This window comes from Camarhynchus parvulus, chromosome 9, assembly GCF_901933205.1.
Source record: "Camarhynchus parvulus chromosome 9, STF_HiC, whole genome shotgun sequence".
Taxonomy (NCBI): domain Eukaryota; kingdom Metazoa; phylum Chordata; class Aves; order Passeriformes; family Thraupidae; genus Camarhynchus; species Camarhynchus parvulus.
In genome coordinates, this window is record NC_044579.1 from 5620962 (window position 1) to 5639107 (window position 18146).

The window sequence follows — 18146 nt, forward strand, 5'->3', positions numbered from 1 at the left end:
AGCCTTTAAGCCCAAGTCACTCTAAGCTGACTACTGTGTTACATGACTATTAACTCGAGTGTCTGATTTGAGAATATGGGTATTGCCAGAAGTTAATTTTCTGTGTCTTTATTGTCAGTTAGAGACTGGATAGCTGGTGTTGATTAAGGAAAAACAGTGAAGTCAGTTGTCTTCAAAAGGATTTATCGTCTTTTTGTCTGAGAAGAGCCCTAAAGGAACAAACATCTAAAGTGTTGTAGGAAAAGGAAAGGAGATCAGTTTTGACTTTAAATATCTTTTTTTTAAGAAGAGTAAATTGGATCCAGAATGGTTGTAGGTGAGAAACAGCAGCAAGAAGTAACTTGCATAATTTAGGTTAAATTTAAGCTGCTTAATCAACATAGATGGCTTGAGCTATTTTCACTTGTTTTAAAAGACCCTTTGGGAATCCTTTGGACTATTTTTTAATGATTTTTTTTTAAATTCTAAAATAATATCCGTGATTTTATTGAACAAACAATTATTTACATGGCATTAATAATTATTTTAAAATACAGTAACTTACATCAGATGAGCAAAGTTAATTATGTGACAAATGAAAATATTCACGTGCTGTGACTGATTGTTGGAAAGTCATGTGCCAGGGTTTATTTTTAATTAACTGCTTGGTTTGCATTTACACTGGTTTGTTCAAGCAAAACCAGAATTGTCATAGAGAAGACACATCTGTTGATAACTGAAGAGGTTTTTTTCTGAATAAAAAATAGAATAACTATTGTTAATTAATTTTTTAACAAACACTAGCAGTTCACTTGTTTTTTTTTAATACCAATGAAGACGAGTGAATTAAAATATATTGTATTTTATTTTAAGAAGATTTTGAAGTAAATTTACTGTATGAACCAGCAAATGAACCTTGAAGAACAGTAACCATGTGTTGTTTTTGTTTCACGTGTTGCAGTAAACTCCCCACTCACATATTCTGTGCACCTCAGGAAACAAATCCTTGGAAGAAATTGTTAGAAATGCATCCATGGGAGGATAATAGCCTGGGACATGGAGAGCAAAATTATCTGTGGAGTATTTTAATTGTGGTCTGTGGCAGTAGGGATATGGACATGGGAGGAATTGTGTCCCAGAGATGCTTCAGGCACATTTCTGCCCCAGGGGTGGAGCGTTCATGGATGGAGGAGAATCCCCCTGCAGGTCTGGGCTCAGCCACTGCTCATTGTCACACTGCTGCTGCTTCTTGAGTTCAAGCAGTGCAAGACATTTTCATTTCTCTTGGATAGAAGTTATGACTTTTCAGATGAGCTGGATGTTCACACATTATGTTTTCATATTTGGAAGGTGTCAGCAGCTCCCCATGGTTGGTTGGTTGGTTTCCACAGTCACAAACTGCAGGAACTCCTGTGGTTATTGTGTCCCACCTTCTTTTAATCAATTTAAACTCAGATATTTGCTCTAGTCTGCCTTTATTCTGTGCTACAGTCTCAAATGGTGTGGCAGAACTGGCAAGTTCCTTACATTTTAGCAGCTTTTGAAATCGTTCTGCCTTTGTATTTGCACCATTTCCTCATCTGATGCCAGCTAGGCCAAAAACCATGGCTTCTGTTGGCACATGTTCACAAGAGCATCGCCAAAGGCTGTGCTGGCGAAGCTGTGGGGAGGTCTGACTGCTCCCATCTGATTCCACACAGGGGCTTTTCTCCAGAAGAAAATGTAATATAAACCAGGTATAATTTCGTGAATGTTATTCATAGATGGACCTAGGTGAAGGATTAGGTGAGAAAAATCTATCAAGTTTAAGGCAAATTTTGTTATCACAGTTATGTAAATCCTACTCTTACAAATTTTCTTTTTCTGTTGTATTCTGGCAGCATTTATTGAGTGAATTCAATGATCTTTTAACTCAAGGAGCAGAGATCTCTTGAGATTCCATCTTTGAATCATGCTGCTAAAATGGATCTAAGAAAATAATGTAATATTTTGTGTTTTAATCTGTGGTTCCTATTCAGGTTTTTCTTAACCTCGTTTTAAATTCTTTTTTTAGTGTATGTGGAATTTATGTCTTCAGCCCATACGTTTCTTGGCTGGATAAATAAGTTCAAAATTTTCTTTTTTTTTTGTCTTTTAACAGGCAAAAAAACAATCAGTCTGAACATTCAGTCTGTCACAACTTACAAGACAATTTCTAATGTCATTGGATATCTAAAAGGAGCTGTATTTCCTGGTAAGTTTCTTTTTGTCATTTGTATTGATTATTTGTTTCACAATGGGTGAGAGTCATAGCTGGGATCAGGATCCTATTTTGCCAGATAATTCACTAATACAGAGGAGAGAAAAAGACTTTTTTTTGTGCTCATTTTGTGATTTGTGACAAGACAGAATATGAGGGTTAAACAGAGAATGATCTGAAGGGGATATTGTAGTTACAAAAAGCATATTTTTACACGAGCAGCAGGTGTTGCACATGGAGCACAGAGAGTATCAGTAGTTTGTACAAGCAGCTGTTCAATGGTTTTAATTTTAATATGGTTTTAACATTTGCTGCAGCCTTATTTTGTGTCTCAATCATGCCTTAAGCTAGTTTTATACAATTCTATGAATAATAATTACTGTTCTCTATGTGTGATGGTTGAACAATGGAACTCTAAATGCAGCTGGGACATAAAGCACAACCTCCCTCTGTCCTTTGATGCTGTACAGAAATAATGTTATCATCAGGATATCATAAAATCATTTGGAGATTATTTTATTAGTTAGTGAATTTACCTAAAGGATGAAGGTTTTCTGCAACATGAATGAATGCTGTTGCTGGTTACTTAAATAGTGCAAACAATTCCTAGTGTGCAGATGATCATCAAAACAGCATCATGTTTGCCTTAATACTCTCATATTAGGTTGTGAAGAAATGATGGAAATTTATTTACAGTCCCTTAGGGGGTAGGCCAGTCATTTCATATTTTAAGTAATGGAATAAAGGAGGTGGAGAAAATTTTATTCCTGTTGGTGAACTAACAACTCAGTTTTGTGCATGCAGAACTGTATACTTCTCACCAGACTTTTGGCTTGTTTAAAGCAACAGAGGAAACAATTAGCACAGTGAATTTAAGTTCTATGAAGGATTTAATTTCCTTCATGAATTTGAAGTTACCAGTCTGCTATTATTAATGTTTTGCAAATAGCTGTCATGGAGTTGGAAAGGCAGAAACTGCCACATTTAGACATTCTGTCTTCTGAATTGCAAAACAGAGGCAAGAAAAGGAATAAAAAGTGTGCTTCAGTTTCTGTTTAACAAGTCTTCTATCTCTTCTATACCTGAACCTTTCATCTTATTATTACATTTTTAATCAAAACTACTTTTTGGAGGTTTGCCAATATATGCTGAACTTTAGGTATCCAAGGAGATATAAAAAGTGAAGTCAGTAGCAGTGCCCAGATGGCAGCAGTTTGGATGTCTGGCTCAACAAGAGCCATAACAAGTGTCTTCTAGTGTAGGCACAAGTTAAATGTCTAATGCTCTGTAATATTTTGTACACAATCAATGTTAAACCTTTTTTTCTTTCTCTACTCTTCCTGGCTGACACTACAGTCGTTCCTCCTCAACTGCTTTGAATCTCGATATTTTCATGGCATTGATTCTCTGTCATTTTGATAGGGTTTTGCTCGTTTCATACACATGAAATATTCACCTTTATGTTCACAGAAGTGCAGAAAGAAGGCAAAATTTATCTTTAGTGCTTAATGAAAGACTGCAGAGCATCACCAAGGGTGGAATTTATTACATTTTGCTTAAAGACCACCAAACACACACACATAGAGACAAGCACATCTCTGTAATGCTGACGTTAGCTGGCATTTGATCTGAGGAATAAGAACAAGGATCTGAAGTGTAACTAAGATGTTAAAATCATTAGGAGTAGATGAAATGTGATAGTTGGTAGCATTTTAAAACCCAAAAAACGTAACACTGCTTTTATAGCTCTATTGGACATGGTTGAAGATGAGATGTATAACAAGAAAAGCCAGGATAAGGAGACTCTTTTTAATGATAAATCCCTGTTGTCCAGCCCATCACTAACATGAACACTATCCTGTTTTATCACCTTCAAGGGTATCTGATAGATATTTTTTCCTCTATCTCCAGTTTTTTCTCTTTTTTTTCATTTTTGCCATGTGATTCTGAGAAAGGATAGCTGCTGCCTCTGCAAGCATGACCATCCTTTCTCCTCTGCTTTTCCTGTAGTCATTCGCTTTAGGGTTCGGCCTCAGTTTGAGGGAGAGGTGTGCAAAGATGAAGAATTTCAAAGGAGGCACCAGCTGTTATGTTTTGCTCCTGCTCATTCAGCTGCCATCTCCAGCAGCAAGTTGATGCTTCCTTCTCAATCAAAATATCCTGTATTATTTGAATAAAGTGTCTCTCCTCTCACATGGTCTGTACACAGGCTAAACAGAAATTATTATACAGGCAAGCACTGATTCGGCCTGATCCCCCTGTGCTAGTGGCACTTCCATTAATGACCTAGAGGCGTGTAAGGCCATTCATTTTGGTTCCTAATTCCTGTCATTTAATGAGTTGAAAATCCTATGTCTTTTCATTGTCAATGCAACCGATAATTAAGCATATCATGGTGCAACACACAAGATGCAAAATTATATGATTTAGATTTCATTTTGTTACATTAAATTATTATGTAATCTAGGTTGACACTTTGCATATCTGTTTTTAGAAAGAAATTCTCATTTCCATACCTACACACCCCCAAAGTTGATTGAAAATACTGTGTTACAGGTACATAAAAAATCATCTCTTTGTAAAGCATTTTTGATTCCTTGTTAAACAACATGTTCAAATATTTTGTTGAACAATGCTGGTGAAACTCCAGTTTGATAGAGAATGCTTTTTTAATCAAAGTGTTCTATTAATCTTCTTCCCAGGCAGCAGTCACTGCAAAACATACTGAGTAGATATTTTAATTTTATAAGCAAATACAAGATGCGGGCATTGTGCAGTAATCTGTTGCTGCATTGTGATCAACTGACAGCAGGTGAATGAGTTCAGTTGGTTAAAGAAAGAAAACTTTTCCACTTTTTGGAACCCAAATGACACTCAGGGGTTGCTGTGGGTCTGGCATCACTGTTCCTCACTGCTGATAACCGTTCTTATGTTTTCTCTTGATATCCTGAAATAGGAAAAAAAACACCTTTAAAGTCTAGATCTGGGCCAGAAGGAGACTTTAAAAATATCAGAGCAAAACCAGAAAACAATCCTTCAAAGAGGGTTGTGGATTCATCTCACCCAGAAGGTCTAATAGTTTAATAGCTCATTCGGAATAATCTTGCTTGAACTTCTTGACAGGCCTCAGTCACACCAGTCAGTCATGTTATTTAATGTGTTGTAACGCATCGTTGGTTCTGGAGTAAAATAAAGGGGTTTTTTCCCTTGTGAGTGATATTAGGGTTACATATAATGCCTTGAGAGATTAAGATTTAATTTTGTTTCTCTGGAAAAAAAAGTGAGGGGTTTTTTGGTCCTTTTTTTTTTCTGTGAGTAACCATAGGCATATTTTTTATTTCAGGCTAAAACTTCTTGCTTTTCATTCTATAAAATGCTTTCTTCCAGCATTAACACAGCTGCTAGGTGTGACTTACCATATCTGTATCATTCATTATCTCTATCCCTCTGTCATGTCTCCTCTCCAAACCTGCAGTCCCGGTATTTTAATGTCTCCTTCCACATAAGGCTAAGTCCTGATCATCTCTAATCTGCTTGCCAGCTGCTCCACTGCTGTTTCTGCCATGTCTTTTTTGAGATAGGGTGGTGAGCACTGGACACAGTCTTCCAGGTGAGGGAGTACTAATACTTTGTGTATTTTCTTTGTTTCCCACTGTACTGCCATACCTTTTGTTTTTTGTTTTTTGGTTGCTTTGTTTTGTTTTATTTTGCTTTTGGATGCTGATGTGTATTGAGGATCATTTCCTGCTTATTATTTTGTGGTTTTTTCATAACACTCTACTGTGAGCATGATTGTCTATATGACCTAGTCCTGGCTGTAAAAATGGTCTGTATCAGATCTATAAGGAGAGCAATAAACAAACAAGGAAGGCAAAGGTATGGGGGTTAATTTAGGAAACTGTATACATGTATTTATCTACTAGTTCATTTTTAAGTAGCACTCACAGTTTTGTGTATAATTGTTGTATGATTGTCTTGCACGTCATCATATACTATTTTGTTGACAGCTTTGTGTTGCATTAATGACATTACACACTACTAATACAGTTAATTTTTAGGGTTGTTTGGAATTCTTTTAATCTGAGTATCCAAAAAAAAAAAGTTTGATTTTTATTTTTTTGGGTTTTTTTATTCCTCGTTTCAGACAGATACGTCATCATTGGTAGCCATCACAGCAGTTTGCAGGGCTATGGTGGGCAAGGCTGGGCCAGCAGCACTGCTGTGATCACAGCCCTGCTCCAAGCCCTGATGCCAGAGGTGAGGAGGGGCTGGAGGCCTGACAGGACCCTGCTCTTCTGCTCGTGGGGAGGAACAGCCCTGGGCAACGTCGGCTCCTACGAATGGGCTGAGGTAAAACTGCTCTCACTGCAGGGAGGGTTCCTTCTGCTGAAAATATGAAATTACCACGTGGAATTTGTGGCTCATCAACTGCCCTCTGAGGTCTGTCTGTGTTCATTCATGTACTGCCCAGTCAATGCAGGGAAAACATTTTTTGAGGCATTCCTGGGATAATGAGGTGCCAGGATGCTGCCATGGCTGTGGAGGTTGCACATACAGCATCCTTGGGAGCTGCTTTCCCTCCCTGGTGGAAGCTCCCTCCACAGCTCTGTAAAAGGGCATTGCCAGGGCTTGACAGAGGGAGGAAAACCTCAGAAAACAGCAGAGGCACAGAAAGAGCTTAAAAGCTTTTTTACCTTCTTGAGGGTTTAATATTTAATAATTTTTCATCGACGGGCTTAGTGTGAAGAGAATCAAGAGAAGAAGAAGAGAACCATACTGCAGTTTCCATTAATTAAACAAACCTAGCAGTGTCTCCATGGCTAGTGCTGATTCATTTCTCACAGGTCTGTGCTGAGGAGCTGGACACAATCCCAAACAGACAATTCCTTGGGCTCTTACTTTCAACAGAATGGGAATCAGCTGGTTGAAAGAATATACCTCAAAAAGTATTGATGATCATACATGGCTAAAGTAGACTCCAGGTCATTAATTAAAGGAGTTGCTACTCCTCTAGGCAGAGAATTTCATGGCTGCTTTTCCAGGTCTAATGGTTCAATGAATTAAAACAGTAGATAAAATAAAGAGTTAATTGCTTTTTACCATGCATAAGAAGCAGCCAGCACTCATTGAAATTTCATACTTCCAACATGATTATTCTTCAGAAACAAGAGGGGGTGGAAAAATCAAATTGAAAAGATCCAGGCTGGAAGCAAAATTTGTTTAGTTCCACTTCAAGTCAGCTTTGCATCAGATGTAATTGCGTTACACCCCTTCTGTTCAATATAAAGAGCCACTTCATGCAAAGAGGAACTCATTACTGAGAAGGCAAAGGGGATCCTTTTAAAAAAGAGATAATAATTGAAACGGTTTGTACATGCTATTTTTATATAGTCTGAAAAATAATAAAATGAAAACACCAGGAAAGTTATGCAATTCAAATCTGAGTTTGGTCTCTGAATGTTTGAGTCCATTTAGCTGTTGATAATGATTGCTTTTGAAGTTTGTCTTCTGTAAGGCATAAGTTTAAAAGGCCATCATGTTGTTTCACAGTGTGTAATGTTTTCATTTTTGGCCTTACAAGTGTAGTAATTTTTAATTCCTCCCAGACCTGTTTGCATTTTCTTTAGATGATGTGTGAAATGGAATTATAACTTCTGCTATAGAGAGAAATAGAGAAATAGCACTGAGATATCCTTTGAAGTTTCCAAGAGCATATTGTGAGAAGCAGTAGTTAACTAATACTTGGGGAATCACAGAGGATGGAAATGTAGGGTGCAGTTTTCCCCTAGAAGCAACCAAAAGAACAAAACCAGCCTTAATTATAATGATGCAGGGTAGTAACCATTTTTCTGCTTGTGTTGTAGGATCTCAGGAGTGTTCTTCAAAGAAACGTTGTGGCCTACATCAGCCTCCATAATCCAGTCACAGGCAACTCAACTTTACGGCCCGTGGCATCCCCTTCTCTTCAGCAGCTGGCAGCAGAGGTTAGAAATAAAATATTTCATTTCACTTGCAGTTTATGAGGTTACATGGTTAAGATCAGTTGACATTACACAGCAATTGGTGGTTATTTCATTTAAGAATTTTAACCTCACAAATACACATGAACTGGTTTGTTTTTTTTTAAAGTAAGCAGGGTAAATTTTATTTTAAAAAATAATAGATGGAGAGGTTGGAAGGAATAGTTTGTTTCACCTGTTTGTTAGACAAAGTCTGACCATACTTGCATGCCCTACAGCTTTTTTACCTTTTGGCAGCTTTAAAGCAACATATTTGTTATTCTTCAGCACAGAGCACATTTTTCTCATCCTAATCAGGTCTTTCCAGACTGTTTCTCAGTTTGCATTTGAACCTGTATATTTACCAGATGTAACATGACACACAGGGAGAGTGTTACTCCTACCATAATAAATCCTGTCTGAAGTGAGTATGTCAGATGCAGTGCTCAGCCGTGCCTGTGCAGCTCATCTGCAGTCAGAATATTCCATGGCTGTAAGGGCACAGAGGCCTCCAACTAATGACCCCTGTGCTGCTCCTGAGCTTTCTGAATTTATCAATATTTTACATGAATGGAAAATAGCGTAAGGCACGTTCTAAATTACAAAACCAGTGTGAAATGGTATAAAATGGAGTTCAATTTCACTTCCATAAATTATAGTTTTTAGATTTTTTTTCCTGCATGTTTGCCAAATGAATACTTATTCTGATGTTTATTTGGCTTGCCTCTGAAGCATTTGGTAAAAAACACTCCTCAAAGCTGCATCTTGGATTGAATGCAGTTTAAGACTGATCTGGCTTGGCAATTGTTCAACTAAGTTAGTAAAATTATATCAGTAAATTGCTTCTTAGCAATGTCTTAACCACTTCTCCTGTTCAGTGTTTAAGTGGTAATTTCCTCATGGAAAGAATTTATTATTTATGATTTATTCTCTGTAAGTATTATGAAAAATGTGAGGCAACATCATTTCAGAGAAAAATAAAGCTTCCATTTGTGGAAAATTATTTATATATGTGAGTCTGCAGGTGTTATGGATATGTCAATTCAAATTTTGTTATCAGTTTTAGCTATTGTATTTTCAAGAAATACTACCCTGAAAAGTTGCTAGCCTTTTGCTAACCTAGTGGTGTTGGCAGTTCTATCTCCATTAAAACAAGTATTTGCCATTTAAGGGAGTAAGTTTATTATTATCCTTGAGCTATTTGGTTTTTTCTCATTTTATTTCTTTGTCTCTACAACACAATCTATGGCAGTGATCTGAAAATTAAATTGTCTGGAGCTTTGCAGCAGTCTCTTTATTATCTATTTATCACTTTATTAAGACTCAATTTTTTTCATCCTAATAAATGCCATATTAGTGTGAGCATTACATTCATGTCCTCTGTTTTGAAAAGGAAACAAACTTCTGTTTATTTCTGTGGTGTTAAATAATATTTTGTAATTCTTGTAATAGCAGTTGTGTTCTGTTCAGCAGTATGGAAGGAGCCCCTCTTAGCAGCCTTGCATTGCACCTGTTAATTAATAAAACGTGACTAGAATGTCTTGTTTGTTTTTTTTTAGAGTCCCAGTAAACACCTTCCATCTCACTTCTGATTCTTTAATTTTGAGACTGCATCCCTTCTGCATGTTTATCCTAAAGCCCCATCTAAAAAGTAAAGGATAAAATGCATGTGAGCATTTTATCTGTATGGCTTTCCTTTTTGTAGGATATTAGTATTTGTAATTAAAATAACTGTCATACAGTTTATGACATTAAAAAGATTTATAGGAATTATTGCTTCCAAATGCTGGCTAGAGTTCTGAATTCATATCAAATTACTGACAATGATGGAGCAGCCAAGCACAGATCCTTGTGTGTTCCCATGGGTACTCACAGTTTGCCATGTGTCCAGAAGATTTTCTCTGGAAGACTGATCTGCTTATAAAGAATATTGATATTACTTCCAGCACTTGCCAGGAAGACAATGTAATTACAGATTACCTGTAAGTTATGACACTGCAAATGGGCTGAGATGTGACTTTTTGGAGCTCATCTCATCTTGAAGAAATTGTGAGTCTGTTCACATGAGCTTCTTGCTACCAGGTGCAAGTTGCAGAGCTTAAAAATTCTAATGAGAGAAAAGGATCATTTTAGTTTTTGTGAGCTCTGAATATAGGTTAGAACAGAAAAGAAGGTGAAAGAGGAATTTAGAATTAATGATATCAGTCCATTCTAAAATTAAAAGATAGATTAGCCTGTTTTGTTTAGGTGGATGGAAATTTTCCATAATTTGTGAATACATGGAAGGTCCTGAACTGTGCCTATGGATTCAATGGTAGAACTCATAATTAAATTCCATTTTTAGCCCACAACAAAAGAAGCTGTCAGGCATTATTTTTCCTTCTACTGCTAAACAGTGTTGTAACATTGTTTGCAGGCAAAGGAGACTGAAATCTCACCATTTTTGGGTTTTGTTCAGTGCTCACTGTAGTGCTAAAGTTGTGTGTGAAAGAGAGGGAGAATGTATTCCTAGAGAAAATTAATTTGTGTTAGAAAAGCCTACAGAGAATAAATGCTAGGATCCTAGGGATAACAATGAAAAACTGTAGTTTGTCCTGTGAAAGAGAACACAAGTAATAATCACACTAGGTTCAGAGCATTCTGTGGATGCTGCAAGGAACATAATTTAAAGAGAACTGTGGGGAAAATAGCAAACTAAGATGGGCCAATGCACACAGCAGTGTTTGATTTCTGTCTTGGTTTTTTGTATTTTTTAATAAAATAAAATATTGGACAATTGCTAATCACTGCAGCTTCCACAATATCTTTTTTCCCTTAATTTCTGGGAAAATTAGGAAAGAAGTTTTAGCTGAAATATTATTTGTAAGGATTTTCTAACATCAACAATGAAAAGAAGAATCAGGAAACTTAATAACTTGTCTGCTATGTGAGGTCTGGCAATCAGAGAATAGAGTAAGTGCTTGGCTAATTAACAGAGACCATGTTTCTTAAAGAATGTTTTGTATAAAGGGATTATATCTTCATATTAGTTGCAGGTTTCAAAAGGGAGCTACATAAGCAGTCTGCAAATAATAATTTTATATGCCTGTCTGTGGGATTCTGGTTGAAACACCAAATTACACGAAGAAGCAAATTTAAATATTTGGATTAATTAAGCAAAGAGGAACTCAAACAGTTCTGAGACCTTGACATATTTAATTCAAATATTTTTTATATAACTAATTAGTGTCCACATTAACAAGAGGGAAGTACTGCCAAGTTATATTTTTGTCTACTGTTATTTTGTACAGAAAATGATGGTTAATTCGCTTGCTCAGTTGGTGAATCAGCATTTGTTGGCAGAGTGTCATTGGTAAATTGGGTTTGTTCAAGGCTGGGATTCATTCTCTGTAAATAAGGCCGTTAATGATTTTTTCTATAATGGACATGTCACAAAGAAAAAAAAGTTATTATGAAACATAAATTCATTGCTGTTGTCTTTTAACTGATTGTGAGATCATCAGACTCCAGGTCTGCTGCTACTGCTGAGCCCAACAGAACTTACTGCTCCTGTCTCCCAAGGAAAGGAGTGATTTAAAGCTATTGATGAACGAGTTGATCATTAAAAATGACTGTGCCAAGTATTGTTCCATGCTATATATCAGTATTTGTTTCCACTAATGGAGTAAAAGGCATAAAACATCTCTGCATTTAAAGGTGGTGTTATTGACAGAAAGTTCCTTTTGTCTTTATGAAGTAGAGCCAAAGATAAATTTCTGCATAGATGTTACTATCATTATTTCTCGATTTAAAAAAAATAAAATCTTACATTTATGTCAGCATCAATTCTCTTCTTCCAGCTTCTATGTGTTTCTCATTTTTTTAATCCTGTCAGCATTAATAGTGACTCTTCTAGTATATATCAGTAGTTGTAAATAAGAAAAAATATGATTATTTGAATTGCTTGTTCTATGTCTTATAACAGAACACTGTTGCTTCCCCATGAGCTTTCAGTCTTTACCTATTATCACTTTTAGTGTGAGATTTGATTGCTGGTGTTACTTTTTCTATTTGTGTTGAGAGCAAAGGAAAATCTCTTAGAGAATCAGAAGTTTATGCTGCAGACTTCTATCTCAGGAATTCCTAACTGTGTTAGAATGATGCTGTTAATATAATTGGCAATACTTCATTGCCAGTTCTATTAAATTAATTAAGATGCTGCTCCTCCAATGTGAAAAGTTTCATTTAATGAGGGATTTGATTTGCAGCAGGTTTTTTTTTTTGCATTATCTGACCACTTTTTCCTTTTCATAAAATGCTGCTTTCTGCTTTGTTACATATTTTTTCAGTCTTCGAAATTGAATAATTTTATTACATTAATGCCAATTCAGACAGTGAGTAATTTAACCTACTCATATATTTTGATGTTATGAAAATACTATTACTGTTAAATTTGGAGAAAAGAGTTTGTTAGCAAAGCATAATGTAATAATGAGTGAATTTTCCAGCTGTGTTCTTACTGGAGAACAATTCCTTTGTTCCTGATGACTCAAGCTTTCTGCTTCCATGTCCTTCCTTGTATTTACATAGATTTCTAATAGAGGTGTAAATGATGTATATTTTCAGAAAGGTTTTCTTGGTTTGAAATGTAAATATCTATTTCTATAGCCCTTGTGGATGCAACTGAATAAATCTGAATATTTTATTATGTTCAGGTGTGGTACTGGAGTAGGTAAGTAATTCCTTTTCTGCTGCAAAAATGGGGTTTGGTTCAAGTTTTCTATTGTCTAATTGAGTTAATATTGTCTCATATAAGGAGCTGTACCATGTAAGGGAATTGTTTTTCTCTTCCAGACACTTTAGCCAGACTACAATATTAGAAAAATTAACTTCACTTCTGTCTAAATATTCTTTTGTTTAATAATAATCATCTTGATTATTTCCCTTCAGAACTGACTTTTTCATGATAATAGAAAGATGTTTTCTTAGTGATAGAAAAACCTTTTATGTAGAGAGTTTGAAAGTAAACTTTTAGTTCTTACAAAAGAAGATAGATTGAGAGCTCTGGATATTATAAAGTTTGTACTTAAACGGAAATCATTGAAAAGTTTCTCTTGACGTTTCTCTCATCATTATTAACTGTGTTGCTGAATGAAATTAAATTGACTCAATAGGTATAAGTTGTACTACACAAACAGCCCATGGGAAAGAAATGCACATGCAAAAATCAGGTGTATGGCCAAATAACCAGAAAGAAAGAAAGCACCTTTAAATCAGAATTGATAAGAAATTAATATCAACTGAAATGTGTAATGTATAACCAGTCTGTTTAAGGTTTTTTGATCCAAAATAGCTGCAGCCATGGACTTCAGTTGTGCATGTCACAGAAAAAGAATCAAAATCTTGTGCAGCACAATTAACTCTTTAGTCTGCAGATCCTTATTGGAAAAAAAAGCACCTGGATAGTGAAGAGCAGACCATTTGTTTGTTATAAATAAAAAAGGTGACCTATTTTCAGTAATGCCATATATATTTAACCTTGCCAGAAGTATCAGTGTGGCCTGAGTGCACTGAATCTCACCTCCTGGAGAAGGTTCCAGGTGCTCTTTGACACATTCTGCTCCCCCTGTCTCAGTGTGCCTTGGAGCTGTGATTGATCGCTCTTTGGACAAGCATGAAGATGTTTGTTTTTAAGTGATGTACCTCTCTTTTATGTTGTAAAATTGTGAGCTATTTCACAGAGTACTGAGCAGGTTACTGAAGTCAGAGGAGTGGGAAGAACTGAAAGTTTGTAGAAACCTGGGAAGGTTTGGGGTTTTTGGTTTGAATGGGGGTTTTTTGTTGTTTCTTTGGGGTTTTTTTTGTTTTGGTTTGGGTGTTTTTTAAGCTATTTTTTCCAGGAAGAGCAGAATTTCCTCTGTAGAATGGTAAACCAGTAACTGAGGTGAAAATGTTGACCTGAGCCCCAGTAGGTGCAGGGAAGAGTCTGGAATTCCTGCTCATGCTGAGAGATTTTGAGGTTGGAAGTTCTCTTTCAACATGGACCCTTGTCATGCTTGGAGAACTCTTACGTGTCTTCTAGGGTTCAGGTTTAAAAATAAACTCAAAATTAGGGTGATTGGCATATTTTTGTTACATAAATTTCCCCCCCTTTAATTTCAGTGTTGTCATAGTAACAGTTCTTACACGTGAAAACAAAAGCTTGATTGCTTTAAGGCTTTTAATTGAACTTCTGTGTCTCTTGTTTAGGCATACTTGTATAAGAAATACTCAAATTTAGGAAGACAAAAAAAAAAGAAATCCCCAAACACCTCACCTGGTTAATATGAGGCATCAAAACGAAAAAAAAAATCTTAAAATTTTAACTTGGGCATATTTATTGACAAGAAGTTAGAATTCCTTTGATGAATTCTTTGAAACCACATGTGAAGAAGATCGTTCCAAATCCGTTTAAAACTGTGATAGTTTGAATAATCACAAACATAAACTTAAACTATTCTGGGATTTGCCTGATTTGTTCATTCTTCATCTGTTTACCACAAGCAGATTCTGATGATGGTGTCTTGTCTAGTGTGAAAAAAAAGACTGAACAGAGCTAGAAGGGAGACTTTTGGGGCACCATAAACAGGGAATGTGAAATTTCAAAAGCAATTTCAAGCCAATTTAATATATGTGGAAAATACCTGTATTTTCCAAATTATTCCTGAGGTTTTAATTAGTAACAGAGTTGAGATGGATTTTTATTTATTGAGTCAAAGAGCCACAATTCCCATAGTATTACTGCTGTCTTGAAGGGCACACAGAATGGGACTTCACTGAATAGAACAGAGAAAATTTTACAGCAGATAATCTCAGATGTCAGGAAAAGCCAAAATGCAAGAAATAGTTTTCTTGGAGGTTCTGCAAAAAGCTTTCTTTTGGCAGCTAAAGGTCACACAGCTCCAACCTTTGTATCCTGGCAGAGCATTGAAAGGGATTTCAAAACTTCTTTTGTAGCCTTCTATTTTAACACTTTAAATGCTTTAAGTTTTCTTTCAAAGGAGGTTAAGGAGAGCTGCTGGCTCCTCTGCTTTGTAACACAACATCCTTGTCTTGAATAGGTAATTACTGTATAATTACTTTAAAAAGGCTCAATGTTCTACCTTCAACAGGTAATTCAGCACTAGAAGGGAGACTTCTAGCTATATCATTATTTGCATATGCAATTATAGCAGTGAGACCAGAGATACAAACTGTGGCAGGTGGAGAAAGATTTCATATTGAGGAAAAAATGAGCTCATATTTATGGGATTCAATAGCTTTAGCCCATTAAAATATATTGGGTTGTGAGGTAATTTTTTTCCACACTGCTGACTAGAATGTGCACCTTTGAGAATTCATGTAGATGCTGTATTATTTAGTATTCTCAGAAATATATATATATGTAGCATTCATTAGTCTTCCTTACCAGAGTAAATAGATCTAGATTGCACTTTACAGGATATGTCAATTTGTTTTCTCAATTTGTGCAGTGCAAACGTTTCTCCCTTACAGACTGTGTATGCATTGTTTCAGAAAGCTCAATTTTATTGCATCAGAATTAACTTTTAAAGATCAGAATTTGGAGGATGAAACCTGAAATATAATGTTATAGATATTTTAATTAGATTATATTGTGCAGTAGTTAGTTAGAAGCTATCAGTTGTCTGTAGAAGTCTGCTAATTAGTTCTGAAATAAAATACATTATCAGCCTTTCTCAATTTCCCTGTTTTATATGAAAAAGCAGGGACATATCCCTGAAAACTTATTAATAAAACTCCACATTTCTTTAACAAATTTAAATGTCTTTTTCAGTCTTGTAGTTCTTGACAGGACATAGAAATTACAGTATCCCTGTTCAATGCTTTGCTTAGTTTTTGGAAAGATCTCAGATAATAATTCCTATTTTCAGAGCACAAAGAAACACATCATTTAGATGTATGATGAGTTTTGGGTGATAGCTGGCAAGTTTGTGTTTTGTTGAAAATCTTTTCTAAGTTCCTTGGACTAGATCAGATTCATGTTAGAATCCATGTTTTAACCAGGTTCTGGTTAAAGCCACATTTTATTCAAGTAGTTGAAGTTCTTCTCCCAAGCCCTAAATTTCATGGTTCTTGAAACCAAGTTCAAGTGAGCTTCTATGGAAACCAGAAAGAAAAAGTCATTTGACCATATGGCTTTCCCTTCTCTAGGGTTTTCTCTTCTCTAGGGTTTTCTCTTCTTTCCCCGCTGCTATTGTTTTGCTATACAGAGGCAAGAACTCTTTCTTGTGGTTTAAGTAGATAAAAGTTGGAAGAATCCAATCAGGAAGAGAGTATTACAGTACCCACTGCTGTAAAAATAAAATCATTTGACATCTTTTGGATCATTTAATTCATCTCTCAGTGGAGCCTAGAGACCTGCATTTGTGGTGCTGACACACTTTAATAAATCTGCTTTGTGATTATCTTCCTGAGAAATTCAATTTCTACACATACTTGATATCTTAAGTGCAAATACTGTTATTATGTCATTTGTTCAATTCCCATTGAAGTCCAGAAGAGGATTTTTATGTGGAAAATATGATGGTGGTTTATTGACCTTCATGGTCTGTATGCAGTGGTGGGAGTGACTTTCATTTCAAAAGCTGAAAAATAGGTTTTGTGTGTGGCTTGAAGGGGGTGATTTGTTCATGCATAGTTGCTATTAAGAAGTTTCACTGTCAGACTGCAGGTTTCAGGGCAAGGTAAAGCTTTGTCAGCAGTAAATTTCTCTGGCCTTGTTCCAGGCCTGTGCCGTGAGGGAAGATTGGCCACAGTTACCCATGTGTCAAGAGAGTTCTTCAGAGAATCACTGATTTTCTGTGTTCTGTTCCATAAAAAAGTTTCTTCATTTGTGTACAATTGAAATTTGATCTTTGATTATAGTAATAAAGTCAGGGATTTTGATGGCAGATTTCTCCCCCACTTTAAAAAACTTGATTGTTGCACTGGCTATACCATGTGTCCCCTCTTAGCTGGATAATGTGGATTATGGGATCCTGTGGATCCCATAAAAGAGCTGATAGGATATTGGGAATACATGTGGAGGAGCAGGGAATGAGGCATGTAATATACAGGACAAGGATAAATGATTTTATTTTATTTTTTCCTGGTGAAGCATGTGAGTTTAAGTTGTGCTCATAAACAGCAGATTGAAGATCTCAGCATGGTGGGAGAAACCCCTGCATGGGGAAAGGGTGGCAGACAGCTGACCTCTGCAGAGATCTGCTTTTCAGGGTCAGCTTGATGATGAAGCTCATGAGGGTGTCTGCTGAGCTCATTTGCACATTGGCAAGTGCTGGTGTTTGGGAAGTGGTGCTAGCAAACATTTCTGGTAGAAATCCCACATATCCGAGTTCTTTGTAGCTCAGAAAACATGACATGGGAATGCTGATGGTTGGGAAAAATGTAAATTAGAGTAGTTACAAACTGTAGTAAATTAGAGCAGTTACAAACTGTAGTAAAATCAAGTAGTTACAAACTGTAGTAAATTAGAGCAGTTACAAATTGTAGTAAATTAGAGTAGTTACAAACTGTAGTAAATCAGAGCAGTTACAAACTGTAGTAAATTAGAGTAGTTGCAAACTGTAGTGTCCACGTTACACCCAGCTGTGGGCCTAATTTCTGACATTTAGTGCTGCGGTACAAACACAGCAAGAAAAAGCTTGAGCACCATGAAGTCCAGGAGAGTTTTAATTTTTGCATTATCGAAAAACAGATAGACTGCATCCGTGAGTTACAAATGCAAAAATGGTCAAAAATCATCTATATACAAAATTAGATCAAAATGCGTAAGCTCTAAAGGAAAAAGCATCTGAAGTTTGGAGTGTTGGGTGTGGAGACAGGTTCCCTCTTGATACATTCTGGGTTGTCCATCATAATGGAATACAATTTTAAGCAGTTTCCTGAAA

At 36.1% G+C, this 18146-nt stretch overlaps 1 protein-coding gene across 8 annotated transcripts in view; it reads left to right on the forward strand.

Annotated features, from left to right (window-relative positions):
* NAALADL2 (N-acetylated alpha-linked acidic dipeptidase like 2) overlaps positions 1 to 18146 on the forward strand; it is a 400688-nt gene that overhangs the window by 305282 nt on the left and 77260 nt on the right. For all 8 annotated transcript variants that reach the window (XM_030954170.1, XM_030954173.1, XM_030954172.1 and 5 more), the window contains 3 exons: positions 2120 to 2212; positions 6363 to 6568; positions 8083 to 8202. In XM_030954170.1, coding sequence (XP_030810030.1) covers positions 2120 to 2212; positions 6363 to 6568; positions 8083 to 8202 — 419 coding nt within the window. The remainder of the gene's footprint in view (positions 1 to 2119; positions 2213 to 6362; positions 6569 to 8082; positions 8203 to 18146) is intronic.